The sequence below is a fragment of the Malaclemys terrapin genome, chromosome 5 (genome assembly GCF_027887155.1).
Source record: "Malaclemys terrapin pileata isolate rMalTer1 chromosome 5, rMalTer1.hap1, whole genome shotgun sequence".
NCBI lineage: Eukaryota > Metazoa > Chordata > Testudines > Emydidae > Malaclemys > Malaclemys terrapin.
Window position 1 is genome coordinate 85,300,415 of NC_071509.1, and position 16,976 is coordinate 85,317,390.

At 46.6% G+C, this 16,976-nt stretch overlaps 1 protein-coding gene across 6 annotated transcripts in view; it reads right to left on the reverse strand.

Annotated features, from left to right (window-relative positions):
- The window catches only part of DCLK2 (doublecortin like kinase 2), a 144,006-nt gene that overhangs the window by 24,095 nt on the left and 102,935 nt on the right, over positions 1-16,976 (reverse strand). For all 6 annotated transcript variants that reach the window (XR_008445203.1, XR_008445204.1, XR_008445202.1 and 3 more), the window contains 2 exons: positions 16,410-16,467; positions 5,179-5,298 (listed from right to left, as the gene is read on the reverse strand). Coding sequence is in view for 3 of the 6 variants with exons in the window: in XM_054030853.1 (XP_053886828.1) it covers positions 5,179-5,298; positions 16,410-16,467 (178 nt within the window). In the remaining 3 variants the exon portion in view is untranslated. The remainder of the gene's footprint in view (positions 1-5,178; positions 5,299-16,409; positions 16,468-16,976) is intronic.

Below are 16,976 nucleotides of genomic sequence, written 5' to 3' on the forward strand. Positions count from 1 at the left end.
ACTGGAAGACTTGCCCGTGCCGCCACCGAGTCCAGGACTGCTCCTATGAAATCCAGTCTCTGTGGGGATCAGTGAGGACTTGGGTACACTGACCAGTAGACCGAGCTTGCGGAACATCTGTAACGCCAGTGCCATGTGGGAGCGGACTTTGTCCTCTGACCTGCCCGCGAGGAGCCAGTCGTCCAAGTACAGGTATACCTGCATCTTTCTTTTTCGAAGAAAGGTTGCCACCACGGACATGCATTTCGCGAACACTCGCGGGGCCATTGCTAGGCCGAAGGGCAAGACCATAAATTGGAAATGGTGTTGGTTGATGGTGAAGCGCAGGAACCGCCAGTGGGCCAGGCGGATGGCGATGTGAAAGTACGCATCTTTCATATCGAGGGCAGCGTACCAATCCCCCAGATCCAGGGATGGGATAATAGCGCTAAGGGAGACCATACGAAAACGTGCCTTGACCAAAAATTTGTTTAGTTTGCATAGGTCCAAAATGGGACGGAGGCCCCCTTTTGCTTTGGGAATGAGGAAATATCTGGAGTAAAACCCTTTCCCTCTTAGGTCCAGAGGGACCTCTTCTACTGCTCCTACTTTGAGGAGGGCCCGCACCTCCTGCATAAGGAGTTGCTCGTGAGAGGGGTCCCTGAAGAGGGACAGGGATGGGGGGTGGGAGGGAGGGGGGTGAGGAGAACTGAAGGATGTATCCCGCCTCCACCGTGCGAAGGACCCAGCGGTCCGATGTTATACGGGACCAAGCATGGTAAAAATGGGACAGGCGGTCCCTGAAACATAGAGGAGGATCCGGTATAAGGGTTGGTACTCTGTCCTCAATCGCAGCTTCAAAACCCTTGCTTATTTCCCGGCTGCGGCTTGCCGTGGCTTTGGCCCTGGTTAGGTGTGTTGTTACGTCTATGCCTGTTATCCCTGCCCCTTCTGCGGGCTCGGTGCCGAGTCAGCTCTTTCTTGCTCCGTGGTCTGGAGACCTCCTTGCGCGAGGAGGGGCGCCCCTGCGGGGAGCGGGACCGGTGTCTCGAGGGGCCAGATCTCGAGGTCCTGGACGGGGGGCCTTGCTGGTGGTAGGCCCAAGGGGTCCAGAATGGCCATTGTCCTGGCTGGCCCCACTGTGGGTGCCAAGCGGCTTTGTGTTCCCTACCGGCTGGTGCCCTGTGGGCAAATCTGCTGGACTGGCCCAAGTCTGTCTCCGAAACCACATACTGTGACCAGGATGGCCACGGTGGTGCCGTGGGATGGTGCCGGTCCGGGGTCGGAGAGTAGTGCCTCCGGGACCGGGAGTAACATCTTGCCAACCTGGACCTGGACCGGTACCGGTGACCTCGGGACCGGGAACGACTGCAAGTGGTCGGTCTTGGGGATCGCGTGGCTGACACGTCCCGGTGCCTACTCGAGTAGGGCTGCTGGGTCAGTGCCGGGTGTTTGTTGGGGCCCGACGGCTGTGCGGCCCTCTGCGCCGAGGGTAGCTGGGAGTCCACAGAGGCGGAGCTCGACCGGGTACGGCACCGTGAACAGTGCCGAGATGGTGACCGTGATGTGCGCACCATTGCCGGCTTGCCTCAGGATGGCAGTCTTGGCGGATTATCTTTGACTTGGAGGGGGCCCACAGCGGACAATTCGATGAGGTCCTTTGCTGCCTCAAACGTGTCCAGGGTGGAGGGCTGTTCCAAAAGCTTCTCCAGCCCTTCCTCCTCACTCGATGCACCTATCCCGGGGCTTGACCGACCACTTGCAGTCGTTCCCGGTCCCGAGGTCACCGGTACCAGTCCAGGTCCAGGTTGGCAAGATGTTACTCCCGGTCCCGGAGCCACTGGCACCGGGATCTGTCCTGGGATCGCCACTCCCTTATGCGCATTCGAGGTCTTCGCGGGCGCTGCCCTCTTATGCAGGGAGCGTCCTCGGGCCTTGGGTTGGCCCTTCGATTTTGCTGGCAAAGATGACCGGTGGCGGGGGCGGTCTTGCTGTGTCAGTGCCATCGGCTTATGGTGCCCCACCGGTGCCGGATCACGCACTGATGCCGGGGCACTCCGCACCGAAGTTGACGGTGCCGCGGCCTGTTGCGTCGTAGTGGAGGGCTGTAATACAGCCTCCATGAGCAGCTGCTTAAGGCGAAAGTCCCTCTCTTTCTTAGTCCTGGGCTTGAAGGCCTTACAGATCTTGCAGCGCTCTTTTTGGTGTGCTTCCCCCAGGCAACGGAGGCACGAGTCGTGGGGATCACTTATCGGCATAGGCTTGCGGCACGTGGCACAAGCCTTGAAGCCTTGGGTGTGCGACATGCCCCGCCGCCCAGCGCTGGCGTCGGGATCGACCAAACACGTAACACAAAGGAGCTTAACTACTACTAAAGAACTGTTAACTGCTAAGATTAACACTAACTATTAACGCTAAGGGACACTCTCAAGCGAGAGACAGAGTTGTTCCAACGCCATCACGGACAGTAAGAAGGAACTGAGGGAGGGTTGGGCCCGCAGGGATATATATACGCTAGAGCGGGGTGGGGACCCTGCCGGCCCAACGGGAGCCGCTGAGGGAAAAAGTTTCCGACGTCCGTGCACGCAACGCGCGCACACCTAATGTGTAATGGATATGAACAATCACTCGAAGAAGAATGCAAATACTCAATAATAATTACATAAGTACATGTTAGAAATACTTAGTGCAAACATTATGAAAAGTAAAAATAAATCAGAATGAGGCAGGATGATAACAGTGCTTCATTCCACAGCATATTTGCCCCATGCAATATATGGCAGAGTCTGCCTGGTGTTTTTTGAGCATAGCTGATGTGCAATATCCTACCAGCATCCATTATAGCTCAGGGGTATGTAACAGCATTTTTAAAAACAGTAGTAAAGAAATATTTTAATTTATATGGCTTCCACTTGCTGCAGTTAATTTAAGTTGTGTGCCATCATGATGGTTACCTTGGATACAACCGTGGGAGTGACTTGGCTGGATTGTGGGTGGAATTCCAAGCATTGTAGCACATGTGAAAGCAGTAGCAATTCAGGATATATATTCAAAGATTACCCTGTTTTTTTAAAGTTGCATCTTAAAAACAAAAAAGCCATCTGCCACATAAAAACTGTTTCTAGAGATAGTCAGAAATGAAGCAGTGGTACTGAGCCAGTAGCTACAAACCTTCACCAGGGGGTTTCAAGCAAACAGGTGTTGCGGAAAAATTTCTTGAGTACAGTGACATTTTTAGATAGCAATACCTTCTGAAATGTTGATTTATACTTTTATCCAATATAATGATAAATGATAAAGTCTGGGTTTATTGCTGTTGTTTTAACATATAGACTAGTTTGCATGTTTGCTATTGTTCCTGTACGAGAGATAAGAATGTACATTTGTGTGCAAGCATGTGTGAGAGAAGCCTCAGATTTGATACGGGTTTATAAATCTAACTCAGATGGCCTAGACACTCAAATTATTCATTATCTTGTCACAAAACAAGTGACTAAGAAATATCAGACCTATGCCACATAGAAATTTCTGGATTGTTTCAGTATATTTGTATATTTTCTTATTTTATGATGGGGAAAATATGCTAAGTATTGTAACAGGGGATCTATTTTTCTTCTATATAATATTCTTCAGGTGTTTCCTTTTAAACAATAATTCTGCAAGTCATTCTGCCTTCTTTGCTGCTGCATATGCTATTCCTGAGGGAGTTCTGCACCAAAAAATTAAAAATTCTGCAAAATTGTGCATATTTTGTCAAAACAACATTATAATTACACCATTTTCAATTATTTTGGTGCAGGGGGGTGAGCTTCAGCACAGTGGGGATTCGAGTGCAGGCGACTCGGCAGGGAGTGGTCTGGGTGCGGGGGGAAATTCAGATGCCTCGGGGTTGGGCATTTGGGGGTGCAGCTCGCTGTACAGTGACCCCCACCCCCATAGCTGGAGAGCAATGAGGACAGGAAGCTAGGGAGGAGCTTCCTGAAGCCCAGGGAAGTTCCTGGGGATGGGTCTGACCTGGCCCCGGCCCATGCAGGGATTGGTCCTGCTTTGAGCATTTATATCTTTTGTTACAGACAATAATGAGCAACAGCTGCATTTTGTTTATACATAGGTTATTTTGATATTGGACTAGATGAACTCCTGAGGTCCCTTCCAACCCTGTGATTCTATGATCTGCGCTTTGCACAGTGGCACAAAACTGCCCAGGAGTAACATGCCAAAAACCCCTGGTTTGTGTAACAGGTTCATGCTATGCATTAAAATGTTTCTATGGAGGTGCTTCATCGTGCCTTTGGCTCACAAGAGAGCAGTATCACTCTCCAATGTTAGCAAAGTGGAGCTCACAAGATTTTTCTCTCTGTGACAGCATATCTAGCATTCAGCCCACAGAAGATAAGCAACATTACTACCACCAGCTGTAGATCTGCCAGCAATTGGAGATCTCCTTTAGCTAAAGTGGAGAGATTTGTGCTTCTGGACTGTGTCTGTGAAGAGGAGTGTAACTTATTTAGTAATTGTGTCTGTTGTCTTTAGGATATAGCTTAATTGCAAACCCAGTAATTCACACCGCTCGATGTGAATGATTAAATAAGAAAAGCTGATGGAGAAAAATGTTGCAAGCTGGTGACATGTTTACTGTGTGTTGTGATGATATAACAATGTAATTTAAAAAGTTACAAATAACTTCTTGTTCTATATTTGGATTTCTCTTTAGATTGGGCACTTACCTTACAAAAAGCACCTTGAATCCCTGCTATGTGAATAGTCTAATGCCAGGTGAAAAATGATAACAATTATCAGGGGTAGCTGTGTTAGTCTGTATCCACAAAAACAATGAGGAGTCCGGTGGCACCTTAAAGACTAACAGATTTATTTGGGCATAAGGTTTCGTGGGTAAAAAACCCATTTCTTCAGATTTTTCACTCCATGCATCTGAAGAAGTGGGTTTTTTACCCACGAAAGCTTATGCCCAAATAAATCTGTTAGTCTTCAAGGTGCCACCGGACTCGTTGTTGTTTTTATTATAACAATAGTTCATTTTAATGGAATTTAACAACAGTATTTGCATGATTAATTGGAAGTTCTCATCAAAATGCTTATCTGATTATGTCTCCTGAGAGCTGTGTGATATTGGAATTTTCCTAGACTTCACATTATGTGTAGATAAATGAAAAAGAAAATTCCTTGAAATAGTCTTACCTTAACTAACTCCATTACCAGATAGAGTTCTGTTGGAGTGTCCATCTCCTCTATCAGCATGATAATATTGGGGTGTTTCACTTGGCGCAGTATGGATACCTCATTCTCTATCAGATGCTCCTGTTGAGTCAGGAAAAGGAGGAAAGAAAGTTTATTTTAATTGACAATGAACTCCCAGTAAAACTTCCAGGTGATAGCTTTCCTGTTTTTGTTCTTAATTTTTTACACACACACACACACACACACACACACACACACACACACACAGAGTCAGGTCTTTCACGATATTACTTATATTGCAGAGTTGTGGTGAAATGACACATTTTAACCATCTCTTAATACCACTGTATTTCCTTCCAGACCTGATCTCTTACAAAATAGCTGCCAACTTCATGGGTTTTATTTTTTGTTTGGTTTAATATTTATATTTAGAACCTGAAAACTACTTACCCATTTAAGTTTGGAAATTGTTTTAGCTCCAACAGCTTGATATTGTGCTAGGGTTAGGTTTTATTCCCCCTTCTCCTGCCCCCACCCCATATGAAGGTACAACGGCTTTAAAATAAGTTAATTCTAGGGTTTTTTCCTTTTCTTTTTGTTTTAAATTCAAGACACCCATCCACTAAACTACATGCTGGGGATTAAAGAAAAAGTCACAGATTCCCTTTCATTCATGAATGTTTTTACTCTTTTCCTTTTTAAAATATCTGAAAACATTCCTGTGATGGGTTCGGTCACAGAGACCCTCTTGGGACTGCTACCTGATGTGCTGAGACTACCTCTGAGCCAGTTTTCCCTGCCAGCTTGGGACTTCGGTACCCTGTCTTGTTGAGCCAGACACGCTAGCCTGCTGGAAACACAGATCCATGTCTGAACCACGTCCCCCAAAAGCTGCAGGCTTAACTGAAAACAGCTTAAGAAGTACTCCTGTCTCTAGCAGCCAGATACCCAGCCCCCAATGGGATCCAAACCTCAAATAAATCCATTTTACTCTGTATAAAGCTTATACAGGGTAAACTCATAAATTGTCCGCCCTCTATAACACTGATAGAGAGATATGCACGGCTGTTTGCTCCCCCAGGAATTAATTACTTACCCTGGGTTAATTTATAAGCAAAAGTGATTTTATTAAATATAAAAAGTAGGATTTAAGTGATTCCAAATAATTACAGACAGAACAAAGTAAGTTACCAAACAAAATAAAACAAAAACAAGTAAGTCTAAGCCTAATACATTAAGAAACTGATTACAGATGAAATCTCTCACCCTCAGATGTTCCAATAAGCTTTTTTCACACACTAGAGTCCTTTCTAGTCTGGGCCCAATCCTTTCCCCGGTACAGTCCTTGTCCAGCTCAGGTGGTAGCTAAGGGATTTCTCATGACTGCCGCCCCCTTGTTCTGTTCCACCCCCTTATATAGCTTTGGCATAAGGCAGAAATCTTGTGTCTCTCTGGGTCCCCACCCCTCCTTCTAAATCGAAAAGCACCAGGTTTAAGATGGATTCCAGTACCAGAGGACACCCCAAGCCTTCATTCTTCCTGGCCTGACTCACAGGAAGGCTTGCAAGTAAATAGAGCTATTTACAACCAATTGTCCTAGTTGATGGGAGCCATCAAGATTCCAAACTACCCTTAATGGCCCACACTTTGCATAATTACAATAGGACCTCAGAGTTCTATTTCATATTTCTAGTTTCAGATACACGAATGATACATTTATACAAATTGGATGACCACATTCAGTAGATTATAAGCTTTGTAATGATACCTTACAAGAGACCTTTTGCATGAAGCATATTCCAGTTACATTATATTCACACTCATCATATGATTTTATGAAAATATGCTAGAGTTAAAAAGGCTTTAAAATAAGTTAATTCTAGGGTTTTTTTTTTTCTTTTTGTTTTAAATTCAAGACACCCATCCACTAAACTGCATGCTGGAGATTAAAGAAAGTCACACATTCCCTTTCATTCATGAATATTTTTGCTATTTTTCTTTTTAAAATATCTGAAAACATTCCACAGGGACCTTTCGGTTCATTGTAAATCTAATAACCATCCCTGTGTAAAACAAGAGGTTATTTGCACTTTGGGAAATAAGTCACCTCATTGGGAGTCTGAACTTGCTCACATTAAAAACACTGACTAGTAACATGCACCTCATGCATTTGTGAACAGAATTACTGGAAGTAGATATGTACACATTATGACAGACTGTACATGAGCAGTGACTGAAAACCTCACACTATTTCACCATTTTTCTGCAGGGCTATATAAAGAGGTCTTGTTTTCTGCTCAAAGCTCAGTCACATGGCTGTATAATTCATTAATTTGAATTAACGGGTCTATTTCCCAGAACCCACATACCAGGTATGCATCTCATCCTGTGAGTGGTGCAGCATATATTGATTAAATGGGTTGCACCTTTGAAACCCAATTTGCAAGAACATCAATTGTCGTTCAGCAACCCAACTTAAGTCTGCTCCAAGCAAACGTGCTCTGGAGAAAAGAAAAACAAACGAAACAATTTTGTTTAAAAAGGTTGACCTTTACCCACAGAAAGGAGCCATTGTAAAATGCTGGCTATTGTGATTCATGAAAAAAACCTAAATAAAGCAGGGCCAAGGAACCAAGTGAAATGTGGAATCCTACTATAAACAAGATCTCAGCTTTAGGAGCAAATAGCCAACATAATCAATTCATTACACTATTTAATTCTGACCCTAGCAGCACAGAACCATCTATGCTATCTTGGCCTCATCTGAGCCACTAAATTGTTCTCTTTAGACAGGTTTAAGTAACAATCTATTGTAATTAACCTTTTATACAAAGGTTACAAAATGCTCTTGCACCACTGTCCTGATACATGTCCTGTGAAATGCTGACCTGTTTATGGTTATTAATTTTTAATCATCTTGTCCTTGCTGTATTCCATTAAACTTTTTAAATATGTCAGTTTCCACAGCTGCCTCAACCTCTTCCTCAGGGAAATTGCTGAAATAGATTTTAGTGTAAGTTGAAAAGATTTATTTAAGTAGAAATGATTGTACTATTAACATGTATACTGATGGATGAGAAAAGATCAACTAGTTTGGTTAAAAAGTTGTAACTCCCAAGATACAAATTGCTGGACAGTACATTTGTGCTGGACAGGAGTGACCATCCTCAATGCAAAGGTTGTGCATATTTGGGCCAGATGGTGGTTTTAAGGCTTGTGACATGTGGGAATGGGTGCGGATACACTCAGCACAGAGAAGCAATTTGAGCACTGTTTTCCCCATGGTCATTCATGAAGTCACCTTACTAGATCGTAACTTATCTCATATTCTCTGTGTCTATTTAATGGGGTAGGGGCAAGATTAGACTCCTAGCTCCTGACAGACAGTTTAGGATTAATGCATTAAGCAGGTAATGCACATGGACATGTACACTGTTATAGCTGCTACCTTCCTGCCTAACAGAAGGAATGTTATCTAAACCTCTCGCAGAACACTGTACTATGGGTATGCAGCATTTGCAATTTATAATTATATTGTACTATAGCTCATCTCTTCAAATATCCCTGGATTTTACAGTCTCAGACAAGGTTGCATCAAAAAAGAGTTTTGTGCAACAATCCATAAAAAATGGGCTACCTATGGAAACACTGCAGAAACAGAAAAACTGGCATACCAGAACAGACCATTTTATCTGCCCCAGATCCTGCCTGTGAGAGTGTCCTATACTTCTTACCTTCAGAGAAAGGTAAGTGGCTTCCATCATGCATCTGGTCATTTATCCAAAATACTATGTCTTAAGTGTATTCTTGCCTGACCCCAAGTGATGATCAGTGCCTGTAGCATGAAGACCAACATCTTTATGTGGATAAGAATAGCATCTGCAAGTACACTAGTTGGGATAAAAGTGTCTAAAACTGTCTTGGAACTTGATAGATTTCAACAGCAAGTTCCACTGGTTAATTATATTGCATTAGAAAAAGAACTTATTTACTATTTTATATTTGTTGCTTCTTAATTTTCTAAGTGACTTGCCCAGAGTCACACAGGAAGTCTGTGGTGGAAGTGTGAATTGAACCTGGATCTCCCATATCCCAAGCCAGTGCCCCAACCACTGGGCCAGCCTTGCTCCCCAGAAATGTTTTATTAATAGTTTATTATTATCTATGCTTTCGAAAATTCAGTCCAATAACTTTTTTTAGATCCAGATTCTGTTTCTTTCAGGCCTCCCTGCTTAGGAATTGTCCCACAATCAGTCCAGTAGGCTGGTGTTCATAATGCTTCAGTCTGAAACACCTGTGTACTATTCTTTTTCATCCACTAGACAACCAGACATGGCAAGATCAACAGATCTTGGGTAGCATCAGTATAGCAGCAGAAACTCCCAAGAAAGTCTTCCACCATAGTGGGGATGAGAAAACAGCCAAGAAAATCCTCCCAATTTGTGCCTGCAATGCTCATAAAGACACTGACCTCAATTCTATAACATTTGCTTGTGACACCTGGGAATAAGACAGGAAAGGTGTTTGATGTGTTTCCCAGCTGACAGAATCTGAACTTTTAAATTCACCACTTAAAGCTTAAACAACAATTTTAGAATAAATGTTATTTGTAAGGGATAGGGTGTTGTCACTAGTCAATAGAATGCTGTTTTCGAAAGTCCAGCTGTATATAGGTCAAGGAAGGGGGTGCTGCAACCAAGATGGAAAAATAAGGGACAAGGCAGAAGTTTTAGGTAAAATAGGAATATAAGGAAGATGTCTTATTTATTTGAAAACTTCCATGCTTGCCAAATCACTGGGGGCCCACTCCAATTGTCTTTAGCCCTAAGGAAGAAAAAAAAAAACCCTGTTACCTACCTTTCGTAACTGTTGTTCTTCTAAATGTGTTGCTCATGTTCATTCCATTCTATGTGTGTGCGCACCTACGTACACAGTCAGAGATTTCTACCTTAGCGGTATCCGTAGGGTTGGCTCTGGCGCCCCCTTGTGTGCCGTGCCCATATGGCGGTATATCAGGCGCTGCCGACCCTATGCCCTCTCAGCTCCTTCTTGCCAGCAATTCCGACAGAGGAATAGGAGGGTGGGGAATGCAATAGACATGAGCAACACATACTGAAGAACAGTTATGAAAAGGTAGGTAACCGTTTTTTCTTCGAGTGCTTGCTCATGTTGATTCCATTCTAGGTGACTCACAAGTAGTATCAATGGAGGTGGGCTCAGATTTCATAGTCTAGTGCAGTGGGGTTCTCAAACTTTTGTACTGGTGACTCCTTTCACATAGCAAGCCTAGGAGTGTGACCTCCCCGTTATAAATTAAAAACACTTTTTTATATATGTAACATCATTATAAATGCTGGATGCAAAGTGGGGTTTGGGATGGAGGCTGACAGCTCACGACCCCCCTATGTAATAACCTCGTGACCCCCTGAGGGGTCCTGACCCCCAGTTTGAGAACCCCTGGTAGCAGCTGGCAGTACTGCTCTACTGAAGCCAGCATAGTCCTGGGCCTGCTGGGTAAGTGTGAATGGGACGTGAATGTGTGGATGGACAATCAGGTGGCCGCCCTACAGATGTCCTAGATAGGCACTTGAATAGGAAAGCTGCCGAAGAGGCTTGCTCCCTGGCTGAGTGGGCAGTAAGGATCGCCGGAGGTGGCACCTGTGTCCGATTGTAGCAGCAGCGAATGCATGCAATGATCCAAGAAGAAATTCTTTGAGTGGACACTGGATGATCTTTCATCCTGTCAGCCACCACGATGAACAATTGCGTTGACTTGCCTTTCAATGTAGAAGGCTAGTGCCCTCCTGACATCTAGGGAATGCAATCTATGCTCCTCCTCCAAATTATGCAGCTTTGGAAAAAAGGCAGGTAAGTAAATGTCCTGGCCTGTATGAAACTGAGACCACCCTGGACAGGAGAGCTGGGTGAGGCCGAAGCTGGACCTTGTCTTTGTAAAAGACTATATAGGGCAGCTCTGAGGTAAGTGCCCTAATCTCCAAGACCTGGTGGGCAGATGTTATTGCAACCAAGAATACGACCTTCCAGGGAAGGAGGAAAAGAGAGCAGGGAGCCAGAGGCTTGAAGCGGGGCCCCATGAGCCATGATAGCACAAGATTCAGGTCCCATGGAGGGATGGGTCTCCTGATGTGTGGGTACAGGCGCTCGAGAGCTATGAGGAACCTGGAAGTCATGTCCTGGGCGAAAGCCGACCTACCCTTGAGCGACGGATGGAACACCGAGATAGCAACCAAGTGGACCTTAATAGATGAAAGGGATGGGCTTTGGAGCTTGAGATGCAGAAAGTAGCCCAGGATTAACTGCAGTGAGACCTGCTCGGGCCAAATGCCTTTACCCAGCTCCAACAGGCGAACCACTTCCATTTGTCCAGGTAGGTCGCTCTGGTGAAAGACTTTCTACTGCCCAAGAGGACCTGTTGGACACCAGATGAGCACTCCTGCTCCTCTGCATTTAGCCATACAGCAGCCAAGTCGTCAAATGCAGTGCCACCAGGTTCAGATGCAGAAGATTGCCATAATTTGGGACACTAGGACCAGCCTGAGCAGTACTGTAACGGAGCAGCCACCAAGAGGTCAAGAAGCATGCCGAACCAGGGCTGGTGCAGCCAGGCCGGCGCTATGTTAATCACCTTCACCATGTCCTGCTTGATCTTCATGAAGACCTTGTGAATTAACGACACTGTGCCGGGAAGGGGGTTGGGGGGGGGGAGGAGGGAGGGAGGGAGAAGGCATACAACAGAGCCCCCAACCATGGAAGTAGAAGAGCGTCCAATAGGGAGCCTCTGTCAATCCCCCACATTTAGCAGAAAATGGGGCATGTCCTGTTCTGCCTAGACATGAACAGGTCTACCTGGGGAGTCCCCCACCTCTGGAAGATGATGCTGACCACTTCCGGATGGCAGAACCACTTGTGGCAAGATGAGAGAGCCACGCTGAGGCGATTTGCCAAAGTCTTCCTAGCTCTGGGGAGATGTGTGGCTATGAGATGGATGTCATGTTGTACACAGAAGTCCCAGAGCCTGAGAGCTTCTCGGCAAAGAGCAGATGATCTGGCTCTGCCTTACTTGTTGATACAGAGCATAGTTGTTTTGTTGTCCCTCAGGCCCTGGACCAGCCTGCTTTTTATGAGAGGTAGGAAGGCTTGGCAGGCCAGACGAACTGCTCTGAGCTCCCTGACAACGTGTAGGGAGCAATCATAACTCGACCAACGGCCTTGCGTGCTGAGATCGCTCCGGTGGGCTCCCCACCCCAGGTCCAAACCATCAAAGATGAGGGTCACTGACGGTGATGGAGCCGCAAAGGTAACCCCCTCCAACATCAATGCTGGATTCTGCCACAAGGTGAGTGACAACAGTACATGGTCTGGGACCCTGACCACCCAGTCCATGCTGTGTCTGTTGGGGATGTAGACTGACGCCAGCAAGGGCCTCAGACAGAGTCATGCATGTCAGACCACGTAAATGCAGGCCGCCATGTGGCCCAACAATCACAGGCATGTGTGAGTGGTGGTGAGGGGGTGGGCTTGAATGCACAAGATGAGGTCCACTACGGCTTGGAACCAAGCCTGAGGGAGGAAGGCTTTGGCCTGAGTAGAGTCGAGGACTACTCCAATAAACTCTATGCATTGCACTGGACTTAAGGTCAACTTTTTCTTGTTTATTAACAGCCCCGGGTCACAACAGGTGGAACAAACCAGATCGAGATGCTGCTGCACCTGATCCCAGGACTGACCCTTTATTAGCCAGTAATTGGGGTACGGGTACATTTGAACACCCCAGTACCTCAGATAAGCGGCCACTGGTGCTATGCACTTCGTGAACACTCTCAGAACTGACGAGAGTCTGAATGGCAATGCCATGAATTGGAAATGGCGCTGGCCCAGCGTAAAATGAAGGAAGCGCCTGTGCCCTGGGAAAATGGAAATGTGGAAATATGCACAAGTCGAGGGCGGTGTACCAGTCTCCCCAGTCCAGGGAGAGGATGATGGAGACCAGGGAGACCATGCGAAACTTCAACTTTGAGAGACCTTGTTGAGACAACACAGGTCCAAGATGGGTCTGAGGCCCCCTTTTGCTTTTGGGATCAGGAAGTAATGGGACTAGAACCCCTTTCCTTTCATGTCTCGAGGGAGCTCCTCCACTGACCCCAAGCACAGAAGGTTCTCAACCTTTTGGATGAGGAGCTGCTTTTGAGACAAGTCCCTGAAGGAGAACGGGGAAGGGGGGTGGGAGGAATGGTTGACCACGAACTGCAGAGTGTAACGTGATGATTTTATTTTGAACACCAAACAGTCTGAGGTCAGCTGAGACCAGACTGACTGGAAAGGATGGAGGTGGTTGAGGAAAGAGTGGGAGGGTGGATCCTGGGAAGTGATTGGGGTGTCACCCTTGAGCGCACCCTCAAAATGATTGCTTTTGGCCTCCTTGGCTTCTGGAAGGCCCAGGATGAGCAGATGAATGGAAAGACGACGGGTGTCGCCACTTAGACCCCTGGTCTTTATCCTGTAGGTGCCCACCCGGGGAGTCCCCCGAGACCTGGACTGGGGAAGTGGAGGAGGTGAGGGCATAACAGTTTCCTGGCCTGCAAAGGAGTATGGCTGCCCAAGTAGCAGAGGGTGGCACAGGAGTCTCTAAGGCCAAGGAGTCTCAAGTCCTTGAGCTCGGAGACGAGCCCCATTCCCTCAAAATGGGAGGTCCTGTAGAGTGGCCTGCATCTCCTGGGGTAACCCGGAGGACTGCAAGCAGGAGCTGCGCCTCATGGCCACTGCAGAGGCAACCACCCTGGCTGCTGAGTCAGTAGCATCCCAGCCCATCTGAAGGACCCCCCTTGCCACTGCTGTGTCTTCGTCCACCAAACCAGCGAACCCCTAGGCTCGGTCCGGCAGGAGATCCTCCTTGAATTTATTAAGGGAGTCCCACAGGTTAAAACTGTACCTGCCTAACAGGGCCTGGTGGTGAGATACCCAAAAAATCGCAGTTTTGCCATTGAATAAATCTTTCTGTCAAATAAGTCCAGTCTCCAGGCATCTTTGTTTTTCAATGTGCCAGTGACTTGGCCCTGCCTGTCCCTTTCATTAACAGCGAACATGACCAGTGACACTGCTGAAGGGTGTGCATACAGGTATTTGAACCCTTTTGCAGGGACATAATACTTATTTTCCACCTTCTTAGAAGTCGGCAGAATGGAAGAGGGGGTCTGCCACAGCAATCTTAAGGACCCCTGGGTGGACAGGCAGCGCAATCTGGGCCTTGTTGTTGGAGGAGGATAAGTTAAAGAAGTCAGACTCCTCTGCGACCTCTTCGATTTTTAAGTTCAATTTGGTAGCCACCCTCTTAAGAAGGGCCTGGTGCTCCTTGAAGTCATTTGGGGGAGGGGGGGAAAGAGAGAGTTGCCTGTTTGGGAGGGACCCGCCACCACTTCGTCCGGAGACAACAAGGACAAGTGCACTGATGGGGAAGGGACGGCTCCTTAGGTGCTGGAGTCTGATGCGCTGCCCCGGTGTTGGAATTGGCACCATGCCCCAGGGGGCAGTTTGTCCGAGGCTGCCAGGGAGGACTGGTGGGAATACGGGATTGACATTATGAGCATACCCCACGGGTTCCAGTACGGCCATTGAGCAGGCCACTGTCCCTGCTGCCATGCCGTCGTGGCAGGTGCCGTGCTGGCTTTGCGGGTCGACAGCGAATCACCCCTCCTTGCCGAGGGGCTGAACTTGCAGTCCGAGTCAGACCATTGCCCTTCCAGTGACCAGGGCAGAGCTATTGATGCAGGAGTCTGCCGGCTGACCCTGGGTCAGCGACCGACGAGGCGAGGATCGGTGCCTGCCCAGTGAGCAGAACTGGGGGGATGGAGACTGGTGCCATGACCGAGAGCAATCCTGTCCCAGTGGGAACGGATGTCTGAAAGACCGTCTGGGCAAGGGTGATTTGCGCCGTGGTGATCTTTAATGAGAAGCTCGCTGGTACCGGTGGTACAGGGACCAGTGCCTCAACCTCAGTGTCCCATGTCTCCTAGTGGGAGAACGTGGTGTCGGGGACTTGGGCCTCTTGACCGGAGACCAGGAATGCGGTGCCAGGGTCCTAGGCTGCAGAGACTGGGATCTACATCTGCGGTCCAGGGACCCTATGGGGCAGTCCCATAATCAGCTTGCCCTTAGGCATTGGGGCCTTCACCGGTCGGCCTTCTTGTTCTTTAGCACTTCAGACAATGGTCATGGGGGTCACTAATAGGCATCAGCCTGTTGTATGACGAGCATGGTTTGAATCTGAGAGAACGGGGTGTGCCTCACTCTGGGGCAAAGTCCCAGCCTGGACTAACTACCAAACTAACCTAACTCTTAACTTAAAAGCTAACTAAGTACCTAAACTATATACGAAAATGACAGACAATGGGCTGTTGAAGAACCGCTAACGCTCTTGTGATTGCAAGACAAGGCACTCCAACCAACCGACATGGACAGTAAGAAGGAACTGAGAGGGCATAGGGTTGGCGGTGCCTATATACCAACACATGGACGCAGCACTCAAGGGGGTGCCACAGCCGACCCTACGGATACTGCTAAGGCAAAAATCTCAGACGACTGGGCATGTTGGTACACATACACCTAAAATGCAATCGACATGAGCAAGCACTCGAAAAAGAATAGGGTATTTTGACTGAATAAGGACTGTAGGAATTTATCCCATATTAACTTTGCTTACAATGGTTACTATTGTTGATGTGAGTCATGACATACTTCGGGGCCTTTATAATTTGAATTGCCTTCATAATCAGTATTGGGTTCCATTATGCTAGGTGCTGGACACACACACACACACACACACACACACACACACACACACACACTTCATCCTTCAAAGATTTTACAATCAAAGTCACTATACTGTACTTTCGCATTTCTCTTTTTATTCCATTTTGGCCCAATGAAGGAAGAACAATTGTGGAAATACTGCACATTTTCTTTGTTAGTCCAATAGAATAAATTACAATCTTTGTTTGTTTTTGTTCCATTATCTTCTAGATTAACACAGTTACTACTTCTATTGTTTGCATTTTGGATGGAAAATAATCCTGCTAATGTTAAACACATGTTTCTGAAAGCAGTCACAGTTCTATCAAACCCAACCCCACCCCTCCCAACACACACCACTTTGACTAATGAAGAGCTGTGAACGCTATTTTTACTCCTGTCGCATGTAAATGGGTGTACCCTACCTTTCCACAGCATTTTGCCTTGTCTATAATCTTCAGTGCAAACTCCTTTCCAGTGGCTCTAAGAAAAAAAATTGGAGAAACATTAATTAATGTCAGAAATTCCCTCCCAATTTTTGGTTATCAGTAAGAATACATGTAATCGTAATATAATCTTTTCACCCAGGGGAACAGCCGACAGAAAGATGGCAGAAATGATTTCATTTTGTTTCCCCTCTCTCCAAGTAATAGTCCTGCCTGCTGTTTCCCTGACTACCATTACCTTGCTTATTGTGTGCATTAATCCCAGGACCATAGCAGTGACCCAAATGTGATCTAATATTATACTCTACCACTACTCTACTTCCATATGCAAAATTTGCCCCCAAATCCTTCATGTAGCTCTGTTCAACTGGCAGCCTGTAACCACACTTTGAAGACAGATCAGACTGCAGGTTTGCTTATCAGCTCATGTATAGGATGAGCAGCAAGAAAGCAGCCAGGAATATTGATGGCCTTTTTGGAAAAAGTCCCATAGAAGTTAGTAGGGAAGAAAACTATAGGGTTCTATAGCAATTACTACACAAGAGA